Below are 18765 nucleotides of genomic sequence, written 5' to 3'. Positions count from 1 at the left end.
TCAGATGAAATATAATTGAGATGATCACGGTTTGTTGAACATTGTCCTACTTTCTGAATGTTGAAAAAAAGCGCATGTTACCTTTGACCGGTGACGTCATGATCCGGGTCCCAAAATGCATGGCTTCCGGTGTTGGCAGTGTTAACTTTCCTGGCTTGAATTGCGTTTTATCTCGACATGAAGCTGCACGTCTTGCTGGTGACGACCCTCCTGTGCTCCGGCACCACGGAGGCCATCGAGCCCATCAGTACCAGCATCGCGGTGGGCATGGCGGCAGCTCTAACGGGCTTCTTAGCGAGCTACCAGAACATTTTCTACTACTTCAACGAATGTTGTCGCCCGGAGTGGATATTTTTCAATAGAACAGGTAACACTCACGCTTGTTTTTTTCTGATTGAATTAGCCCCAGAGATCCACAGACTCTACCAACATGTTTTTTAATGTTAGCAAATGTTATTCGAGTTATTAAAGCTTGCAATTGATAGCTTGTGCGTAATGTGTAACTCCAAATTGTAGACAATCCTATAGTTTACACACAATTTACACCACAACAGCAACTACAACCCGTGGTGGTTTTGTTTGTCGCGCGTTGATGACGTACACGGAAGTGCTCTTGGTGTCAATGGACAGTAGTCTCTGCACTGCTCGTCGGCGCGGTTTGCTTTTTGACAAGATGCTTCTTTCCCCAATCAATTGACTACTTTTACTCTGAACTGTAGCGTTTTCGACGATGAAAAGTGCACACGTGGGTCTGTGGCTACATGTTTTATCCACCGCCGCTGTGCTTGTTAGCGCATTTGATCCGTTCACGACGACAGTGGTGGTAGGTGTGGGCGCCGCTTTGAGTATAAGCATTTACAATTACTTACACGAAAACTGCGATCCCAGATGGATCGTCTTCAACGCCACTGGTGAGTTTGTGTTTGCTTGGAAAATTCATTCACTGTTATCGTCGTGCGAGGGTACACAATTGTATCCCCACCCAAGAGGTGCAGGATTTGGCAAATAGTTTCACGGATTGCATGACGTCATGTTAGTTGTTGTGTATGAAGTATAAATATGGGTCAGGACGTGACACTTACAGTTAGAACTACAGCATATTTGAGTAAAAACGCAGTTTTGTTGCAAAACCTTTTCCAAGATTGTTTCTAATAAAAAGTTGTATTCGTAGTATTGGATCTTTTTCCCCTCAAATATTCCAATTCATGATTGTATTCTTGTAAAAAATGTCTCTCAGCAAAATTACAATTTCGGCATTTTAAAGCATTTTTCCTCCATTATTCGATACATTTTTTCCTTGGCAAAATGCTGATTTCTGTCATACTTGTCCAGATTGTTGTCTGAAAAGTAACATCAGGAATGTCTTGCAGGTCTAGAGGCCAGCCTGCAAACCAAACTGTTCGGGCAGCACATCGCGTCGCACATCATCCTGAAAGCGGTGAGTGGCTTCGTGAGCAACGACAACCCCAAGAAGCCGCTGGTGCTCTCCCTGCACGGCTGGACCGGCACGGGCAAGAACTATGTCAGCTCGCTCATCGCAGAGAGCATCTACAAGGAGGGAATGGACAGCAAGTTTGTGCACGTCTTCACGTCTGAGCTACACTTTCCTCACGCCTCTCAGATGGACACCTACAAGGTGAGACGCGGCACGCTTCCTAGCGCTCGTAATGGTTCTCATGCTGCACTTCTCCCATCAGACTCAGCTGCAGCAGTGGATCAAAGGCAACGTCAGCAGCTGCGCTCAGTCCATGTTCATCTTTGACGAGATGGATAAGATGCACCCGGGGCTGATTGACAGCATCAAGCCGTACCTGGACTACTACGACAAGGTGGACGGCGTCTCCTACCGCAGAGCCATCTTCATCTTTCTCAGGTGAGGCCGTTTTGCACGTTAAGGAAGCATTGTCCATGCCAGGGCTGTCCTACTTTCCTTTAATATTTTTACTTTATGCTAATAAAATGACATTTCGTCCCCTCCTGACACTCAAATGTGAGTTACTCTTGCAGATGAATAAAGTATCTCTGGATCAATAATTACGGCTTTCTCTCTGGAGATTACAACTTTAATTTAATATTTGGACTTTATTCTTGTGAAATGACTGCAAATGTTTCCATTTACTAAAGACTTTCGTTTCACACATTTTGTCTCAATGATGTCCATATTTTTGCGTCCAAAGTCATGCTAAAATCTGTACCATCAGAAGCAATCATCAGGGCTCTACATTAACAACCAAAATGACTTGCCCATAGGGAATCCTTAAGGTGAGAACCACTTGCCCAAACTTGCCCCATGTAAAATGAAAAGACTGCCATAATGATATCATGTAATTTTTTGTGGCATCACATGAGAATTTCAAATAAATAAAATATATAATACCTTACACATCGTAGTCGTAGTAAGCAGTGATATTTATAAGTTGTGCACCACAATGAAACATTATTGAATAGACATATTTGTGTACTAGTAAAGTGTTTTTAATCCGGGAAAAGAAGCTCAATGGTCAAACAATAATTTGTGAAGCAAAGGTGAGGAAAAACACAAATGGAAGCGCTAGATTTTGTAGCTTGTGCAAAATCAGCACTTGGTATTGGATCTAATCGGTGGGGTTTCATCGTGACCACTTCAAATTGTCACAGCAATGTGATTCATTCACCTGTGCCATCATTTGATTTGCTGCCGCTAATAAAATACTTGTTTAGGAGGCACTGGTTCATCACTTTTTGCTGTTTCCTTCAGAATTAGACGATGTTGGCCGCAACGTCATGATGGATGTTTTCGTAGTCAAACGATCGCTGATTGGTTGATCGCGAACAACGGGTGTGGGTAAAACGCGGACTGTGGATAACGGGCCGCGGTCTAAATAAACGATTCTGATTGGTCCATTTCAAGATTTGCAAGGATTGCTTTGCAAATTACCAGCGGAATTACGCAGTCTGTGTTTTACCAACACCCAACAAGAACCGCTTTAAAAAAACTCTTGGCAGTATGGCATGCCAAAGTGCACATGCCCGACGGGAATATCACTGATTGGATTTACTTGCCCGAATTTTGTTTTAACTTGCCCCGGGCCATCGGTACATCGTTATTGTCGAGCCCTAAATCACGTTTGTTTGTCACCATAGCAACGCTGGAGGCGAGAACATCATACAGACCACTTTAGATTTCTGGAACGCGGGTCGGAATCGAGAGGAGATGGAGCTGAAGGACCTGGAGACATCACTCTCTCTGTCTGTGTTCAACAACAAAAGAAGTGAGTTCATAGATCCAGGCTTACAAGAAGAATAAGACAAAATGAATCATCATTTGGAGTCACGATTCCAAACCTGTCCCTCAGGCGGTCTGTGGCACACAAGCCTCATCGACAAGAACCTGGTGGACTTCTTCGTACCCTTCCTGCCGCTGGAGTACAGACACGTGCTGCAGTGCGCTGAGGCCGCCATGGAGGCGAGAGGCCTCAAGCCCGACCCCGCCGTGGCAGACAAGGTGGCAAGGGATTTGGTCTACTTCCCCAAATCTGAGCGCGTCTTCTCTGTAAAGGGCTGCAAGACCATCGACAGCAAACTGGACTTCTACACATAGCGGACGCCACATTTGCATCGCTCGCCAAACGACTGCCAAAGTCAAGCGGGAACTGTCTGAACTCAGGACGATGTCAGCAGTGTCACCAACACTGAATGAAGGACACAGATGTCCTCCAAGAACATTGAGCCTTTTTTTCTAGTTTTAAAGAGTATTTTAAAAGGTCTAATTTTTGTTCCTTTTCAGATACACGTAGCTTCATTCTTTTATTTCTGCTTATTTGTACGTCCACTGTTTATCTGCAGCAACTAATCAGTGATGGTTGATGTAGTCGGAGCACTTCACAAAGTCCCGATACTGCCAATGAGTTCATTTAACAGGAGATGAAAACTTTACTACTTTCCAAAACCTCTATTGTCACATCATCATCTTGCAGCCCTCCAAACTGTAGAAGCACATCATCACATCTTTCACCTGCTCCAGAAGATGAACTGGCGAGCATGGTGAAAATAAAAACATGAGCTTTTCTTCTTTTAACAAGGTACTCACGTGTTTACTTCAACATCAACTTTATTCGCATCACAAGGCTTCCTCTCTCCGTGTCCATCGTTGCCACAAGTTCTCATGTCTCGCTTCATCAGGCAGTACTTTCTTCCTTTTGGTTTTTTATTAAAAATAGATTTTTTTCAAAGAGTCTTAAACAAGCAGGACTGCGTTAATGCAGCCATCGTTCTCGGGGTTATTCGTCACCTGAGCGTATTTACCTGAGAAAGTCAAGAAAGAGGTTTGAAGTCAGTTTGGTTCATGTGGCTTCATCGCTGACTTTGCAGGAAAAACACAAAAGTAGCATGGTAGTGCTGTGTGGTGGTGGGAATTGACTGTACTGTTAAAAAAAAACGCTTACCCCACACCACTTTTCCTCCTTGTGTGACCAAGCCCAGCTCGCTGACGTTGACCTCGATGACCGTCCCCTTGGTGATGACTCCCAGCGAGGTGTAGAGGGGGGAGGAGGGGTTCTTTTTCACTCCCAGGATGGGCAGGCAGAAGGTGGCCTTCAGCTCGGGGTGTGTGACGTGAGCCTTCTTGAAGCGCAGGCCCTGACGTCGCACATTGAGGACAAACGTGATGCATTGCGGAGGCAAGGCCTTTTCAGCTTCTCCACACATTTACTATATTTTCCCCTCATTTTTGCTGTTTTTTTTTTTATTTGGTTTAATTTTATTTCTCCACTGTGCCACAGGCTGCAAATGGTCCCTCGGCCGCACTCTGGACATGCCTCCTTTTTGTAGCTCTTCATCAGGTCCATGACTAACTAGCTTATTTGTTCCTTTGTCACTAGAGAATGACTAATTAAGACTAATTTAAAGGAGAATGTTATGTTTGATTGGAGGGCTATACGCCGTCTGAACGAGTTATATACACATATGAAATAATGTACTACAAGCTGACCAATCACAGTATGTATTTCTTTCAGATGTGCAGCAGGAGATAAGTGAGTTGAGATAGGGTCCACGAGTGCCTTGCCAAAAGGAGCATAATCAAGGTTTTCCACACAGAACTCAAAAGTGAAACCGGTGAAAAGCAATGAAATGTTTACCCGGAGAGCAGCAAAGGGTAATTAAAAAAATGCATGCATGGTACAAAATGTTGGCAGGTGTGCTCACCATTGGTCGGATAAAGCGTTCATATTTGGGAGGTTTCCGGGTGAAGCCGTCACCCACAAAGCAGACTTTGGTCACCATTCTCTTCCATGCTTTCTTTTGTCTCTTTCCTGTGCGGATGACTTTGAGCACTTCAGTCTCACCTTGTGCTCGCACCTTTGGCAGCGGCACTTCCCATTTGCCCTGGACACAGGACACATTAGAGGTCAAAACAAGACACAAAAGGTGGCTGAGGAGACAGACTTGAAGCTCGCACTCACCGCCTTCTCTTTCCTCTTTTGCTTGATCATGTTGGAGAGGACTTTGGCTCTGGACTGACCCTCTCGGTCCAGCAGGTAGGCCGGCACGGCGCCCTGTGGTGTCTTGTCGTCGTTCTTCTGCTTGGTCTTCCTCTGCTCGTGCATTTTGATGCTGCGCAGTTGCACACCGTGAGCAATGGCACGGCCAAGACAACAACCTCGTTCATCCGTATTCATACTTACGTCTTCTTCATCTGGATCTTCTCAGCGTGCCTCTGCTTGTGGTACAGTTTGGCCTTGAGGCCGATCATCTTCCTGGCTTTGTACGAGCGCTCGTGGGCTTCGCGGCCCTCCTTCTTCCTCTTCTTCTCGTGGTGGTCCAGGCGGTAGCCATGTCGCTTGCGGTGCAGCTCAATGTGCTCGTTCTGAGGCTGTGGAAGAATCACATCAACAATTGGAATTAACAAATGAATGAATGTTTTGGGCAAAAAATTTAATTTCTAAGTCGTTGTAGTGCTTAACCACTTCACCAAACAGCTCTTCAATAGTAACATATACTCCAAAACCCTATTCAAAGAATAATGTTCTAAACTGGCACGCAATTTCTTGCCAGGGCTGGTTTGTTAATAGCGTTAGCACAACTCAACAGCACCATTAGTTTTAAGTGAATATATATATATTTTCTTTCAGTCATAAAGACTCCCACAACAGACAACATTTTCGTTTACTTTTACAAACTCCAAAATACCAAAACTTTTCTCCAAGAACACAGACTGTCAACAACTCAAACTAGCTAACTTGAGTCCGCCACATGGGGACTAGCTAGCGTTAGCATGACGTGCTACGTGCTAAACTGTCTCCTATCATCTTAAAAAAACATATCCGGTGGCCGACTACCTACCATTCTGTGTTGCAAGTGTTAGACGTTTCGATGAAGGTATTGCTGGTGAAAAATTAAGCGCAGACGTTGCGACGTTGATGTTTTCTTCTTAAGGCTTGGGTTGTTTAGGTGGCGTTAACCCGAAGCCAAGCTATAGAGGAACTACATCAACGTCACTTCCGGTAGTGTCCGTCTATTTAACTCGACCATTGCAAATATGTCTGAGTAAAATAATCTTTTTAAGTATATGTACACAATGATAATTGTACTTTAAGTGGTCCCATAATATATGTAAAAATGATGATGCTGAATTAAACACATAAATGATTTGAGTGATTCGCTTTATTGTCGGAACTACAATTCCCGTACATGTTTCTATTGGGATGTATTTTGGAGCTGTACTTAATGAAAACGTGACTTCTGACAGTTGTAGAAAAGCGGTTGCTGTCATTGTGGTGATAATTGCGCTAATTAATTCTCTGGTGAAATGTGTTTCTGGCCTACAAAAAACTACAATGTTTATAGTTTTACCTGATACGAACTCTGTATCGCTATTAAAACGCAGCTTGTGAAAAAAACAAAGAATCGACTGGAGGTCACAGGGGTATTGAAAGAGAATGTGGCATCATTAGGCATTTAAAAGATGTTTTGGGTAAGATGACGTTTCCGAGCTGTGCTGTCAGCGTTATTACCGTGCAAGTTCCATGAGACGTTCACTGTCGTCCGTAGGAAATATCAAGGGCTGTGCTGCAGTACAGCAGACGGAGCTGCTGTCTAAAAAGGCATTACAGCTTTCTGCCAGGTAAGATTAACTCCCAAATTGGTAATTCTTTACATTAAAAACTTACTAACAAATATATATATGTATTTTTTTTACATAGATGACGTCAAGTCACTGCGGTCTGTGGTCAACCCTGATGTGTCCAAGTAAGATGTTTAGTTAAAAAGTTAATTCTAATGTTAGGGTTTAGGATTCATGTAAACCTGCAAACTACATACACAGGATCCGCAACATTGGCATCATGGCCCACATTGACGCGGGCAAGACCACCACCACAGAGAGGATGCTGTATTACTCCGGCTATACCAGAGCACTGGGAGGTGAGAGTGGACACTGTCAAGTCATGTCCAGTCATCAATGTCCTTTTCACACGTCTTATTGTCCGTCCAGATGTGGACGATGGAGACACAGTGACCGACTTCATGGCTCAAGAACGCGAGCGTGGAATCACCATCCAGTCTGCGGCGGTTACGTTTGACTGGAAAGGCCACAGAATCAACCTGATAGACACCCCAGGTACCAACTGTCAAGATGGTCATTTGACAAAGACGTTGAAATCTGACTTTGACGGCAGGTCACGTGGACTTCACTCTGGAGGTAGAGCGGGCTCTTCGTGTTCTTGATGGGGCTGTGGCCGTGTTTGATGCATCTGCAGGTGTTGAGGTTCGAACTAAAATTTCTTAAAAAAAACAAAGTGAAGTTGATGAATAATCTGCTCTCTTGGATCCTTCAGGCCCAAACTTTGACTGTGTGGAGGCAAGCAGAGAAGCATCACGTTCCGTGTGTGTGTTTTCTCAATAAGATGGACAAACCTGCAGCCAAGTAAAGGAATATTTTACTCTTTGATTGAAATTAATCCACATGAAACTGAATTTGTCTTTCTTTTAGCCTGAGCTTTTCCATGGAGAGCATCAGACAGAAACTGAAAGCCAATCCAGTCCTCCTTCAGGTAAAACCAAATCAAGAAATGTATTCCAATTCCCATCAGTGTACAGGACCAAACAATACTTCGATATCTATTGTAGATTCCAATTGGCAGAGGCAAGAATTTTTCCGGTGTGGTTGACTTGTTGACCAATCAGAGGCTGACGTGGAAGATGAACGAGCGGGAAGATGACGGACGCGTTTTTGTCGCCAAGCCTCTCAGCGACGTGAAGGAACCGGAGCTCGTGGAGGAAGTCCGCCAGGCCAGGACAGCTTTAATTGAGCAGGCAGGTACATCTTTAACATTTTACACTACACTTGTCCCTTGGTTAACTGGTTCCAGACTCGAACCTGATCAAATAATTTACACTATATAGGATTCAATGTAGATGTAGTATTTTTTCCATTTATACATATTTCATATTAGAGCATAGAAAGCCTGTTTGACTTTCTAAATATGGTTTTTAACATTATTAGAGACCTGTAGACATGAAATACCTCTATAGTCCCCGCTACACTCCTATTATTTACACTGGCTTGCACAACTAGCTAACCAGTTAGCCTCAATTTATTTCTACTAAACTTAAGGGTTTCAAAAGGAGTTGGGAAGACAAGGTAGAGAGCCACAAACTTACCACTTCCACACATAACGGGAGGATGGCCTTTTTTTCCTCTCTGCATCCATGGCTGGCTACATAGAATGCACCGTAATGTAATAAGGGTGATGGCCAAGACCAGAACATACCACCAAACAGCCATCATGAACATGGCAACGATAATCGAACCACGTTATGGCGAGGGATCACTACGTTTGCTGACACTTTCACTTAAAGTTGTCATTCTTAGGTCGCAGATCTGGATGATGATTTTGCAGAGCTGCTGCTGACGGACTTCGGTGACAACTTTGATGCGGTTCCTTCAATAAAAGTGAGTTGTTGTATGGCCGACAGCCATGTTGTGTTAGTGAAAATGCAAAGTAAACAAGGCTGTCGAATACACGTCCACAGCTCCAAGAGGCACTGCGGCGGATCACTTTGGCCCGTAAAGGAGTCCCGGTGCTGTGTGGCAGCTCTTTGCGCAACAAAGGGGTTCAGCCCCTCCTGGACGCCATCACCGCCTTCCTACCCGCCCCCGACGAGAGGCCCCATGACCTCGTGTGAGTGAAATATCCCTCCTCGCTGCAGTGGCTCACTCCTGCTTCTTGGGGCTCAAATTGAACAAGCACCATCCTTTTTATTCTTCACGCAGGCGCTGGTACAAGGACGACTTGTGCGCTCTGGCCTTCAAGGTTCTCCACGACAAGCAGCGCGGCCCTCTGGTCTTCCTGCGCATCTACTCGGGCACGCTGAAAGCACAAACGGCGCTCCACAACATCAACAGGAACAGCACGTACGTCACTGCGAAGCGCCTTTAAAATGCCAAGACGTCAACGTGCCTGAATCCAGTCCTTCCTTTCCAGTGAGAGGATGAGCAGACTTCTGGTGCCCTTTGCTGACCAACACGTAGAGATCACCTCCATGACGGCAGGAAACATCGCCCTGACTGTTGGGCTGAAGCAGGTGAGCGTCGACCCCCGCCTCCCCCCATTTTTGTTCTCTCTCCAATGTTTCTTCTCTTTGAAAGACCGTAACAGGAGACACCATCGTCTCATCGAAAGCATCTGCTGCAGCCGCCGCCCGTCAGGCGCATAAAGAGGGCAAAACAAGCAAGGGGCATGGCCAACAAACCAGTGTGGTCCTTTCAGGGGTGGAAGTCCCCGATCCGGTCTTCTTCTGCACCATTGAACCGCCCACCATGGCCAAACAGGCCGGTCAGTCTTTGAGGGAAAGTTCTCCAGCGTCATTCCTCACTAGTCATTGAATCCTTCCTTTCCAGATCTTGAGAACGCACTGAACAACCTCCAGAGAGAAGACCCCAGTCTCAAAGTCAGGCTCGACCCGGATTCTGGACAGGTAGACCACATGACTGGATCAGCCATCTCTTCCAGACTGTCGGTCGACTTCGTAAAATTTTGTCTGCAGACTATCTTGTGCGGAATGGGAGAGCTGCACATCGAGATAATCCACGATCGCATCCAACGGGAGTACGGCATCGAGACTCACCTGGGCCCTCTCCAGGTCGCATACAGGGAGACGATTCTCCATGAAGCTTCTGCTTCAGGTACTACCAACGCCTCCTCGAATCTTGTGTGCATTCTCTTAACCGTCCTTGGCTCGTGACGTAGACACACTGGACCGCACCATCGGGGAGAGGAGACACGTGGTGACGGTGGAGCTGCTTGTCCAACCAGGTGAAGATTTGTCTCAAGTGGCGTTTGCGGAGGAAGCTGCCGGGACATTGTCAGACAGCGTGAAAGAGGCGGTGGAGAACGGAGCGCACAGCTTGTATCTCCAAGGTAAATGTCGTTTAGGTTTTCTCATCTTTGATGCTAGCAACCATCTCAGGAACAATTAAGAGCTTAACGACGTGTTTCAGATGAAATCCTGCACTCTTGTTTTTCCTTCTCCAGGTCCACTGCTGGGCTACCCTGTACAGGGCGTGTCCACCCTGATCCAAAGCGTCAACACAGAACCGGGAACGTCTCCAGCCATGGTCTCTGCCTGCGTGTCCCGTTGCATGCTAAAGGTTAGCATCAGAAAAAAAAAAAACAACTCCAGCGTGTGTGCTTGATTCATCTGTCCTTCCGTGCAGGCTCTGAGGCTCGCTGGAGGACAGCTGATGGAGCCCGTTATGTCCTTGGAGGTGACAGTGGAGGAGGAATATCTCGGCACCGTGTTGGGCGATCTGGCCCAGAGACGAGGGACGGTCAGGGACATCCAGAGTCGTCATGACAACAAGGTGCTGCTGGCCAGCGTGCCTTTGGCAGAAACTCGGGTGAGTGAAAGATCCAAAGCGTAAAGTGTGAAGAGTATTTATGTAATGTGTTGTTGAAACCGCTTGCTCAAGGGCTATTCCACCATCCTGCGAACGCTGACCTCGGGGAAGGCCACCTTCTCCTTGGAACTGGACACCTACGAGGCCATGAGCACACAGGACCAGAACGTACTCCTAAAACGCACGGCTGGCTTGCTGTAACCACATAAGTACAAGAAATGTGACGTGGCTCACATGTCAGCTTTTGTATTCACAATCACTTTTACAAACATTACAAAAAGTGCATTGATCAGAGCATTTGGAGTATTAGGATGCAGTTTCACATTTGATTTCTTCATTTTCAAGCATTTGCCTCTTCCGCCTCTTCACGCCACCCGTCCTCAGATTCCCTTATACTCGTAAGGGCAGTAGCTGGAAAACAGCGGCTCAGCGGGGATGCCGCGCCTTAGATGACAAAACAACAACGGTTTACATGTGCGTCCTTCTGAAGGAGGACGCGTGCTCGGATGTTACTCACTCGACCATGCGACAACGGTGCGAGGACAGTCTGCTGTAGGCATCGTTGATGTCTGTCACGGTCTTGGCGCTCCACAGACGCTCGGCTACAGCGCTGGCGCGGGGCCTGCAGACCATCACGGTCGTGGAAATGATCACGTTTGTATGAGCAGTATTATTTGTTTTGTTCATCATGGAGAATATGATCACTTTAACTGATTTTACTACTTGATCATAAATCTCATTTCTGAGGAAATATGTCCAACATCTTACCAGAGTCTGGGCGTGAGGTTGGTGGCGTCCACGTACTCCCCCCACAAGCAGGCTTCTCCACCAATCACAAGCTTCTTCTGTTCATCGGTTCCTGTTTTGGAACGGAAGCACAGTTGGGATTGTGTCTTCATGATGATTATGATGCAATAAAATGTTTTTTGCTGGAAGAGGTTCAACAGGCTTACACTTAACTTGCACGGAAGCGATCCTAAGGTTTTGTTTCTGTGTGGTGGAGTTTTGATACAATAAGAGCCGAGCCAAGTCATTCATGGCCTTTTTAAAGCTAAGCTGTGAAAGCAGTGTCTGACAAAAGGAACCGCAGTGGAACCTGTCATTGAAGGCATCATGAAGACTTGCAGCCACCCTCAAACAACACTCATTTTGCCTCTTTCTTGTCCTGCAATTTGTCGCAATTTATTTAGGACTTGTGCACCGTTTATGCATAAATTACGTACTTGGCACGCAATTCACAACCAAAAAATGGTGCACATTGGCATGAAATGACCAGGCATGACTTAGTATTTAGGCCTGGTCAAGTAGTGTTTATGTCTATGTGCATTGTTCCTTAATGGGTATGTGTTGCCTCCACCACTTCCCCGCATCCGTGAAGCAGTCCTGGTATTACTTGGTCCTGTGTGATGCCATGCAACAGCAGGCATCTCCCCCACAGCTTCATGAATTCCTCTATTTGCAATGGACCTACGTGTATTGGAACTCCAGAGAAGAAGCCTCTATTTTCTGCATATACAGAATGTACAAAGAGCAGAAAGAGGGAATTGCTGACCAGAAGACCTCGCTTTGGGCATTAACAAACATTTGAAAATATTCTTTACGCAGCCAACACAAACGTCACACTACCAGTTTACTCATGGGCATGTTACTGTGGTGACAAAGTACGTCGTAAACGAGCGTTATGTCCTATGGGAAGGAATCAGGGTGTGTTGGACCCTAGAGGTGTCCACTGTACTTTAGCGCTCATGCAGACACCAACCCTGGAAGTCCTGGGGGTCGGCCTTGTAATGGCCCTGCCAGTCCTGGCCGTAGGCGATACGGTTCAGGTACCAGGGGGTGGAGAGTAGGGCCTGGTACCCCGATGACGTGACTTTTGCCATCTCATTCTGGTATTGCTGCTGGGTCCCTTTCCACACATGGATGAGTGTGTCTGCTTTCAGCTACACAACACACACACACACACACACACACACACACAGAGGGAAAGCAACGTTGTCATTCAAATGAGCCTTGCCTTCGCCATGTTTGCCCTTTCCTCTTGTCTTTGCGTGCACTTTTAAGCGTAAGCCTGTTGAGAAGTAAGTAAACACAACGCCTGACTGACCGTTGAAGTTGAGTGGTTCGACCATGTAGTACTTCTGCCAGTCCTGGGCGTAGCTAATGTAATCTAGGTACCAGGGGGCAGAGAGGATGGTGGTGTACCCGGCGGCCGTCACATTGTGCATTTCCTCGTCGGCCCCGCCACCCATCCACACGTGCACGACGGTGTCGGGGTTCAGCTGTAACGGTTAAGCTGCTGTGTTTAGGTTGCGTTCACTGGTGTACAAACAACAACAAACTTTGTAGAGTTTGTTGAAGAGAGTGAAACTTGGGAAAGATAGGATTCAAGCCAGATTCAAAATAAAATAGAGATTTTTGCTGAAGTTGCAAAAGATAAATTGTTAATAACTGCGTTGGTTTTTAAATGTTCCTGAAATGCGTTGTTTTCTGTGGATGTTTAGCACAGAATATGACGTCATGTGGAGGATGGGCTGCAGCACCCCCTGCTGGTGAGGTCTGTAACTGCAGGTCACGTAGGTTTAAAATTCACTTGGAACAGGGCTGGCCAAACAACCCAACAGCAAAATGAAAACATATGAAGTAAAAATATTAAGAGAAAATAGTTGGAATCTACGTAGTAATTTTAAAAGAATAATGTACTATTATGATGAAGTTGAATAAAGTTGAAATATTAAAGAAATAAACATAAAACATAAACATAACATAAAAACAAACAAAACAACAAATAAAGTAGTCATTTTGGGGGAAATTAGCTTGCGGAAAAAGTTAAGTTACAAGCATGAAGTGAAATAAACAAATAAATAATTATAGATGTAGGAAAGTTGAAATAGTTGGATGATAAAAAAAAATCGGAAAGCAGATTAAAGAACAGCTGCAGTTTTACAGGAATTAAGTCAAAATATTGGGAGAAAAAGCTGTTATTTACGAGAAAAGGACAATTTTACAAGAACAAACTCAAATATGAGGAAAAATGTCATTTTAGTCGCATAGAGTTGAAATATTAAAGCCAGTTTATGAGAAAATTTTATGAGAAAAAAAAAATTAGGCTGTCACTTTGGAAAATGAGAATGTAAATCAAACTAGTGTTTAATCAAGTATCACTACGGCTAATGAATTAGCATCACCAAGAAGAAATGACGGCACTTCTAACGTCTGGTTGTTTACCTTAACGCCATTGTCGAAGACCTCCTGCCAGATCATGTAGCCCTTCTTGGTGGAGGCCACGATGTCCAAAAGCCTAAAGCACATGACAGAATCCATTCAAGATATCGGTCAATTGTAATCACATCTATGATCAATTACGCCAAAATACGCAAGCCACCTTTGAATATAAAAGGATTCCAGCTTCCCATAGTCTTGACCGAAACCTTGCTGCTCCATGAACCTCTGGACGTCAGGGTTGGACTTCCTGCAGGAAAAGGTGGAACGTTTGTTGCTGAGGAGATCTCAACGAGAGCAGGAAGAGGCGTAAGAGCCGGGTCGCACCAGCAGGTGAAGTCCACCTCGTCGCCTCCCAGGTGAACATAGGCATCGGGGAAGACGGTGCTGATCTCCTGGAAGAGCCGGCTCATGAAATCGTACGTGGTGTTGAGGATGGGGTTGACCGGGCCGAAGCTGCCGGACGGTTTGGGCCCGGCGAAGCAGGGCGTCAGCAGGTCCGACTGGCCTGGGAAGAGCGAGGATAGAGGGTGAGCCCATTACTTTTTCGGAAAATCCGGAAATAAAATGAGGAAATCTGACGACACAAACCTTTGCCCCAAGACTGTGTGTGACCCGGCGTGTCAAACTCTGGGATGACCCGGATGCCTCGGAGACGAGCAAACTCGATGATCATCTTCACGTCGGCTGGCGTGTACACGTGCGTGTACGGGTGGTACGCTCCCTGAAGAATGCAATTTTAAAAAGTACAGACAGTTCCAGGTCAGGCATCTTTAAAGGGCGAGTAGTTTTACTTCATTTGACAAGAGTATTTATTTGTACACTTGTACAAATGCTAAACCACGGCCTGTACCAGACTGCTCAAAAATTCTACCAAACCCCCTTTCCATGAATTTGAACTGAGGTGGCAAACACGAAGTAGAATTTAAATTCAAATACAAAGGAAGGAATTAGAATTGAAGAAATCGAAGAACCCAAACGCCCAATCCAACGACGTATTTCTTTGTCTTTTGCAAAAAAAAGGTGATGACAACTGCCTAATACGGTCAAAGAGATCATGTTTGGTGCAGTTTTAAGCTGTAAAAATGGCCACAAGGTGGCAGAAGTGCATTTTATAAGAAGTCGGCATGCATTTTTCCCATGTAAAAAAAGAGCATGGAGCCATGTAGCGTGTACAATGTTAGCATTGAAGGGAAATGTTAATGCTTGTACACGTGTTCTGTCGCTACATATTAGAAATTTATTTGAATTGCGATTAATCTAACTCCACTTCCTGTAGTTCCACTTCCAATTCCCACAGCACATCCTGTGGGGTGGGGCCACTTCTTTACATGAATTGCATTGAAATTCAAAATTCTTCATTGCACAAACTTAGCCCGTACATTTAATGATGTAATAACAGTTTGACGCTGGAACAGATGAATTATGCCCAGATTTGGTTGTAACCTATTGTAGCCCAAATGAGAGCCTCCCTGACCTTCTGGCTGAGCTGCGGGAAAGTTCGGCTCAGGTACGGGAAGGATGGATCATCGACAATGTGCCAGTGGAAGACGTTAAACTTGTTCATTGCCATGGTTTCCTGGAATCAGGGGGATGAAAGAGCATAAGAACCGAAAAAAATGAAGTATATATATTTATGTATTTTTATGTTGTAGTACCAAGTTGGCCAAAATGACTTTGACAGGAAGGAAATGCCGAGAGCTGTCCAGCAAGACGCCTCGATGCGCAAACCTGGGGAAGTCGCTGATGGATGTCATATTGACATTTTTCTGGAAAGACGAAAGCAACGTTGAAAGTTATGCTGCATGAAGACGAGCAAAACTACAACAAAGGTAATGAAACAGACTACTTACTGCACCAAATTCATCTTCATACACCAACTGGCTAAACGTTTCCAGGCCTGAGCAAATGAGCCGGAATGACCGAATATCAGAAAAAGATCAAGTGAATGATTTGATTGGGGTGTCCAAACTGTGAGAAATAAAAAGCCAGCCAAAATGGAAAAATAGAGCAAAACAGAAGGAGAAGAAGCTAAAATGTTGATGCTAATAACTCATAATAAAAGAAAGCTTTGTCCTTACGTTTATGTAAGTAGGGCTGATTTGAACTTCCAAACTCGATTTCGATTAATGTACCATTATCCAACTACTTATTCTGTAAATGTTTCTATCATTTTGAAATAAGTGAAATGAATATGCACAGATGAAGAATTTAGGGTTACTTATTGAAAAAGTGGAACTGAAAAAACAACTTATTATATCTATTTTTAACCCAAGCGGTCGCGACAGATGGGCGCCGCACAGAGTCTGGATTCTGTTAAGGGTTTCTTTAATTATATACACTTATACAGAAAATCTATTCAAATATTATAACAAAGAGAAAGAAAACAATGCATGCTTAAAAAAACACCCTCATATTTTATATTAATAATAATGGAAATATATATATATATATAACTTCTATAATATTTTAATAATCAAATATAGTTAGAATTAATAATTATAGGAAATAACCAACATGTCAGTTTCTGTTATTTTTCAATTAATCGAGCAGCCCGAATATAAAGGTTACTATACATGCAAATTTCAAATTGGCCCCCACATCCTTATTATGTGGCCCTCAGTTTGGAAAGTTTGGACACCCCTCTATCAGATGACATGCAGTTATCTTAATGGCATCTTTATTATTTGTTATTTATAATGCTGAACATACCATGAAGGGCTCCCCAAACTTTGGGCGCCTTAAGGACAGCCATGGGCTGATCCACAAACAGCTGATCTGCACAAAATAAACATAAACATGATTTTACTTCAGTTGCTATTCCTGTAGCAAAGGTCTTAGGACACGCGGAGCTTTAAAAGTCACTTTTAGATGGAGCTCCGTAACTGTAAACCACAGCTTGTGACCACTTGACAACTCTTATAGGCAGTTTTAAAACTATTATCCTACAAATATTTGACTGACAGTTTCCTGATTTGTCAGGTTTATGGCACCTATAAACCTGAAATAGTAGGTCAATTGTACATGGAAAAGATTACAAGACAATAGCCCGGTCATAACTTCACAGAATGCGGGTGACCTTACAGGACTCGTCTGCTGTCACACTGGGGTATTGCTCGCATCCAGGCTCAGGGTCTGTGATCAAAACCTGCAGTCCCATCAGCCCGGCGGGGTCAGACCACTCGTGTTTGCTGGGCCAGGTCTTCTTAAGGCCGCCAAAGATGTAGTCATAGTACCTAAAGAACCAAAAAACGTCAAAGAGGATGTTTTCCCTCCCTTCCTGGTGCCATCTCTTTGTGTTACAAGGCGCCATAAAAGTCGCTGTAAGGTCAACATGGACCTCATGGCAAAGAACTCTGGGGATGCATCTCAGCTTTGTCATACAGAAAAAGCATATTATCAACTTTGCTCTTTTTTCCATTTTACTGTCGTTTTTAGTTTGCAAATATTTCAACTTTCTTCATAAATAATCTTTGTACATTTCCTTTCTGTAATGTTAGACCTGCATTCTCACAATTAACATTTTCGCAATCAGATTTTCCAAAAATAACAAATTTAGTTAATTCTTATAGAATTTTGACTTTTGAAAAATACGTATTTTTCCTTTAATATGTCAAAATTACACTTTTCCTTGTTTTCTTGCAACTTATTTTTAAAAGATTAATATTATCTATATTATTTTGATGTTTTTAAAAACTTTATTCTTGTAAAATATTTATTGATAACTTATATATTTTGAATGTGCCACGGGCTAATATTTTAAAAAATCAGCAAATGCCCCCTGGGTATCCATAGACATCCGTACGCTACTTAAAGATGTTTTAGGATCTAAGAATATTGCCACCACCCTAAAAGTGAACAAAAGGACGGTAGCCAAGACCATTTAACATCCTACTCCTATACGGACATGTCGAATTGCGCAAATGTAACCCCAGAATACAACTGGTTAAACGAGACCATACCCATGGTATCGATACTTGGATCGATCCGCTCGAGTAGAAAACGTTAGCACAGGCGCTCAAAGTAAACACATGACAAACACCGGAACCATCTTACCTCCTGTAAGCATTCTGAAGGAGACTACAACTGGGCCCTGCGGACGACAGTTTGGCATCAAATATTTGGAAAGTGTCCCTGGCCAACTTGAATGAAACTTCTGAGATTTGCACATTCTGCGGCAGCGGCCACAAGGAACCAAACTTGGAGCTCTGCTGGGCGACTACCTCGACCCCCTCATCGATGAAGTCGCCCCGTCGCCCCCGGCAGGAGGACAAGGCCCCGAGGAGGAAGACAACTTTGGTCGCAGCCGCGAACATGTTCAGTCAAAATTAACGTCCAAGTCATGTGACACAAGATACACTAAAAGCCGCGTTGTGTCCCGGGGGCGGGGCCAAACGCCACATGCGGAAGTAAATGGAAAACTCATTTAAAGGGACAGCAGTCTTTTGCGAGTTTTTAATATTGTACATTGCATTATCATTTCTTATTCAATGTATATCAAATTACCCATCAGAATTAATGTTCCAAAGGCGAAAACTCATTATCCCTAACGTTCATGTAAGCTATTTTATACCCCGACAGGATGTTCTGTTATTTTGACGGCCGGAAGTATTGTTGTTGTGTGTTACCGTCACTTGACGGCAAGAAAGGACGACGTGCTTTGTGTT

The 18765-nt window shown here is 44.3% G+C and overlaps 4 protein-coding genes across 6 annotated transcripts; 2 read left to right on the top strand and 2 right to left on the bottom strand.

Annotated features, from left to right (window-relative positions):
• The first annotated feature begins 130 nt into the window (after positions 1-130).
• tor1 (torsin family 1) lies at positions 131-4205 on the top strand. Of its 2 annotated transcripts, none has more exons than XM_058063346.2 (5): positions 131-367; positions 1371-1636; positions 1698-1873; positions 3124-3251; positions 3336-4205. In XM_058063346.2, exons 1-5 carry the CDS (start codon positions 178-180, stop codon positions 3578-3580), a joined length of 1005 nt encoding a protein of 334 aa, XP_057919329.2. In that variant the 5' UTR covers positions 131-177; the 3' UTR covers positions 3581-4205. The 2 variants fall into 2 exon arrangements, with proteins under 2 accessions (XP_057919329.2, XP_057919340.2); XM_058063357.2 differs by lacking the exon at positions 131-367 and adding an exon at positions 567-911.
• Positions 4073-6485, bottom strand: nsa2 (NSA2 ribosome biogenesis homolog (S. cerevisiae)). The gene is made up of 6 exons (XM_058063380.2): positions 6322-6485; positions 5664-5851; positions 5442-5592; positions 5185-5364; positions 4425-4617; positions 4073-4284 (listed from the first exon to the last, which is right to left on the bottom strand). Exons 1-6 carry the CDS (start codon positions 6322-6324, stop codon positions 4217-4219), a joined length of 783 nt encoding a protein of 260 aa, XP_057919363.1. The 5' UTR covers positions 6325-6485; the 3' UTR covers positions 4073-4216.
• A 215-nt stretch (positions 6486-6700) lies between these two features.
• gfm2 (GTP dependent ribosome recycling factor mitochondrial 2) lies at positions 6701-12839 on the top strand. The gene is made up of 20 exons (XM_058065085.2): positions 6701-6952; positions 7030-7102; positions 7182-7227; positions 7304-7401; positions 7472-7597; positions 7656-7744; positions 7815-7903; positions 7970-8030; positions 8107-8292; positions 8852-8932; positions 9013-9161; positions 9254-9394; positions 9465-9564; positions 9629-9815; positions 9881-9957; positions 10027-10165; positions 10230-10400; positions 10515-10630; positions 10697-10879; positions 10952-12839. Exons 1-20 carry the CDS (start codon positions 6944-6946, stop codon positions 11078-11080), a joined length of 2250 nt encoding a protein of 749 aa, XP_057921068.2. The 5' UTR covers positions 6701-6943; the 3' UTR covers positions 11081-12839.
• hexb (hexosaminidase B (beta polypeptide)) lies at positions 11091-18574 on the bottom strand. Of its 2 annotated transcripts, none has more exons than XM_058065087.2 (14): positions 18155-18574; positions 17183-17334; positions 16811-16876; positions 15952-15998; positions 15757-15867; positions 15576-15677; positions 14690-14822; positions 14426-14606; positions 14262-14348; positions 14105-14177; positions 12639-12819; positions 11648-11738; positions 11397-11501; positions 11091-11323 (listed from the first exon to the last, which is right to left on the bottom strand). In XM_058065087.2, the coding sequence occupies exons 1-14, from the start codon at positions 18412-18414 to the stop codon at positions 11260-11262; spliced, it is 1653 nt and encodes a 550-aa protein (XP_057921070.2). In that variant the 5' UTR covers positions 18415-18574; the 3' UTR covers positions 11091-11259. The 2 variants fall into 2 exon arrangements, with proteins under 2 accessions (XP_057921070.2, XP_057921071.2); XM_058065088.2 differs by lacking the exon at positions 12639-12819 and adding an exon at positions 12984-13158 and having other exon boundaries at positions 18155-18572.
• Between the last annotated feature and the right edge of the window lie 191 nt (positions 18575-18765).

This window comes from Doryrhamphus excisus, linkage group LG10 (assembly GCF_037039965.1).
Source record: "Doryrhamphus excisus strain RoL-2023G ecotype Guam linkage group LG10, RoL_Dexc_Guam_v1.1, whole genome shotgun sequence".
In the NCBI taxonomy this organism is placed as follows: Eukaryota; Metazoa; Chordata; class Actinopteri; order Syngnathiformes; family Syngnathidae; genus Doryrhamphus; species Doryrhamphus excisus.
This window is presented reverse-complemented; position numbering and strand designations above follow the sequence as displayed.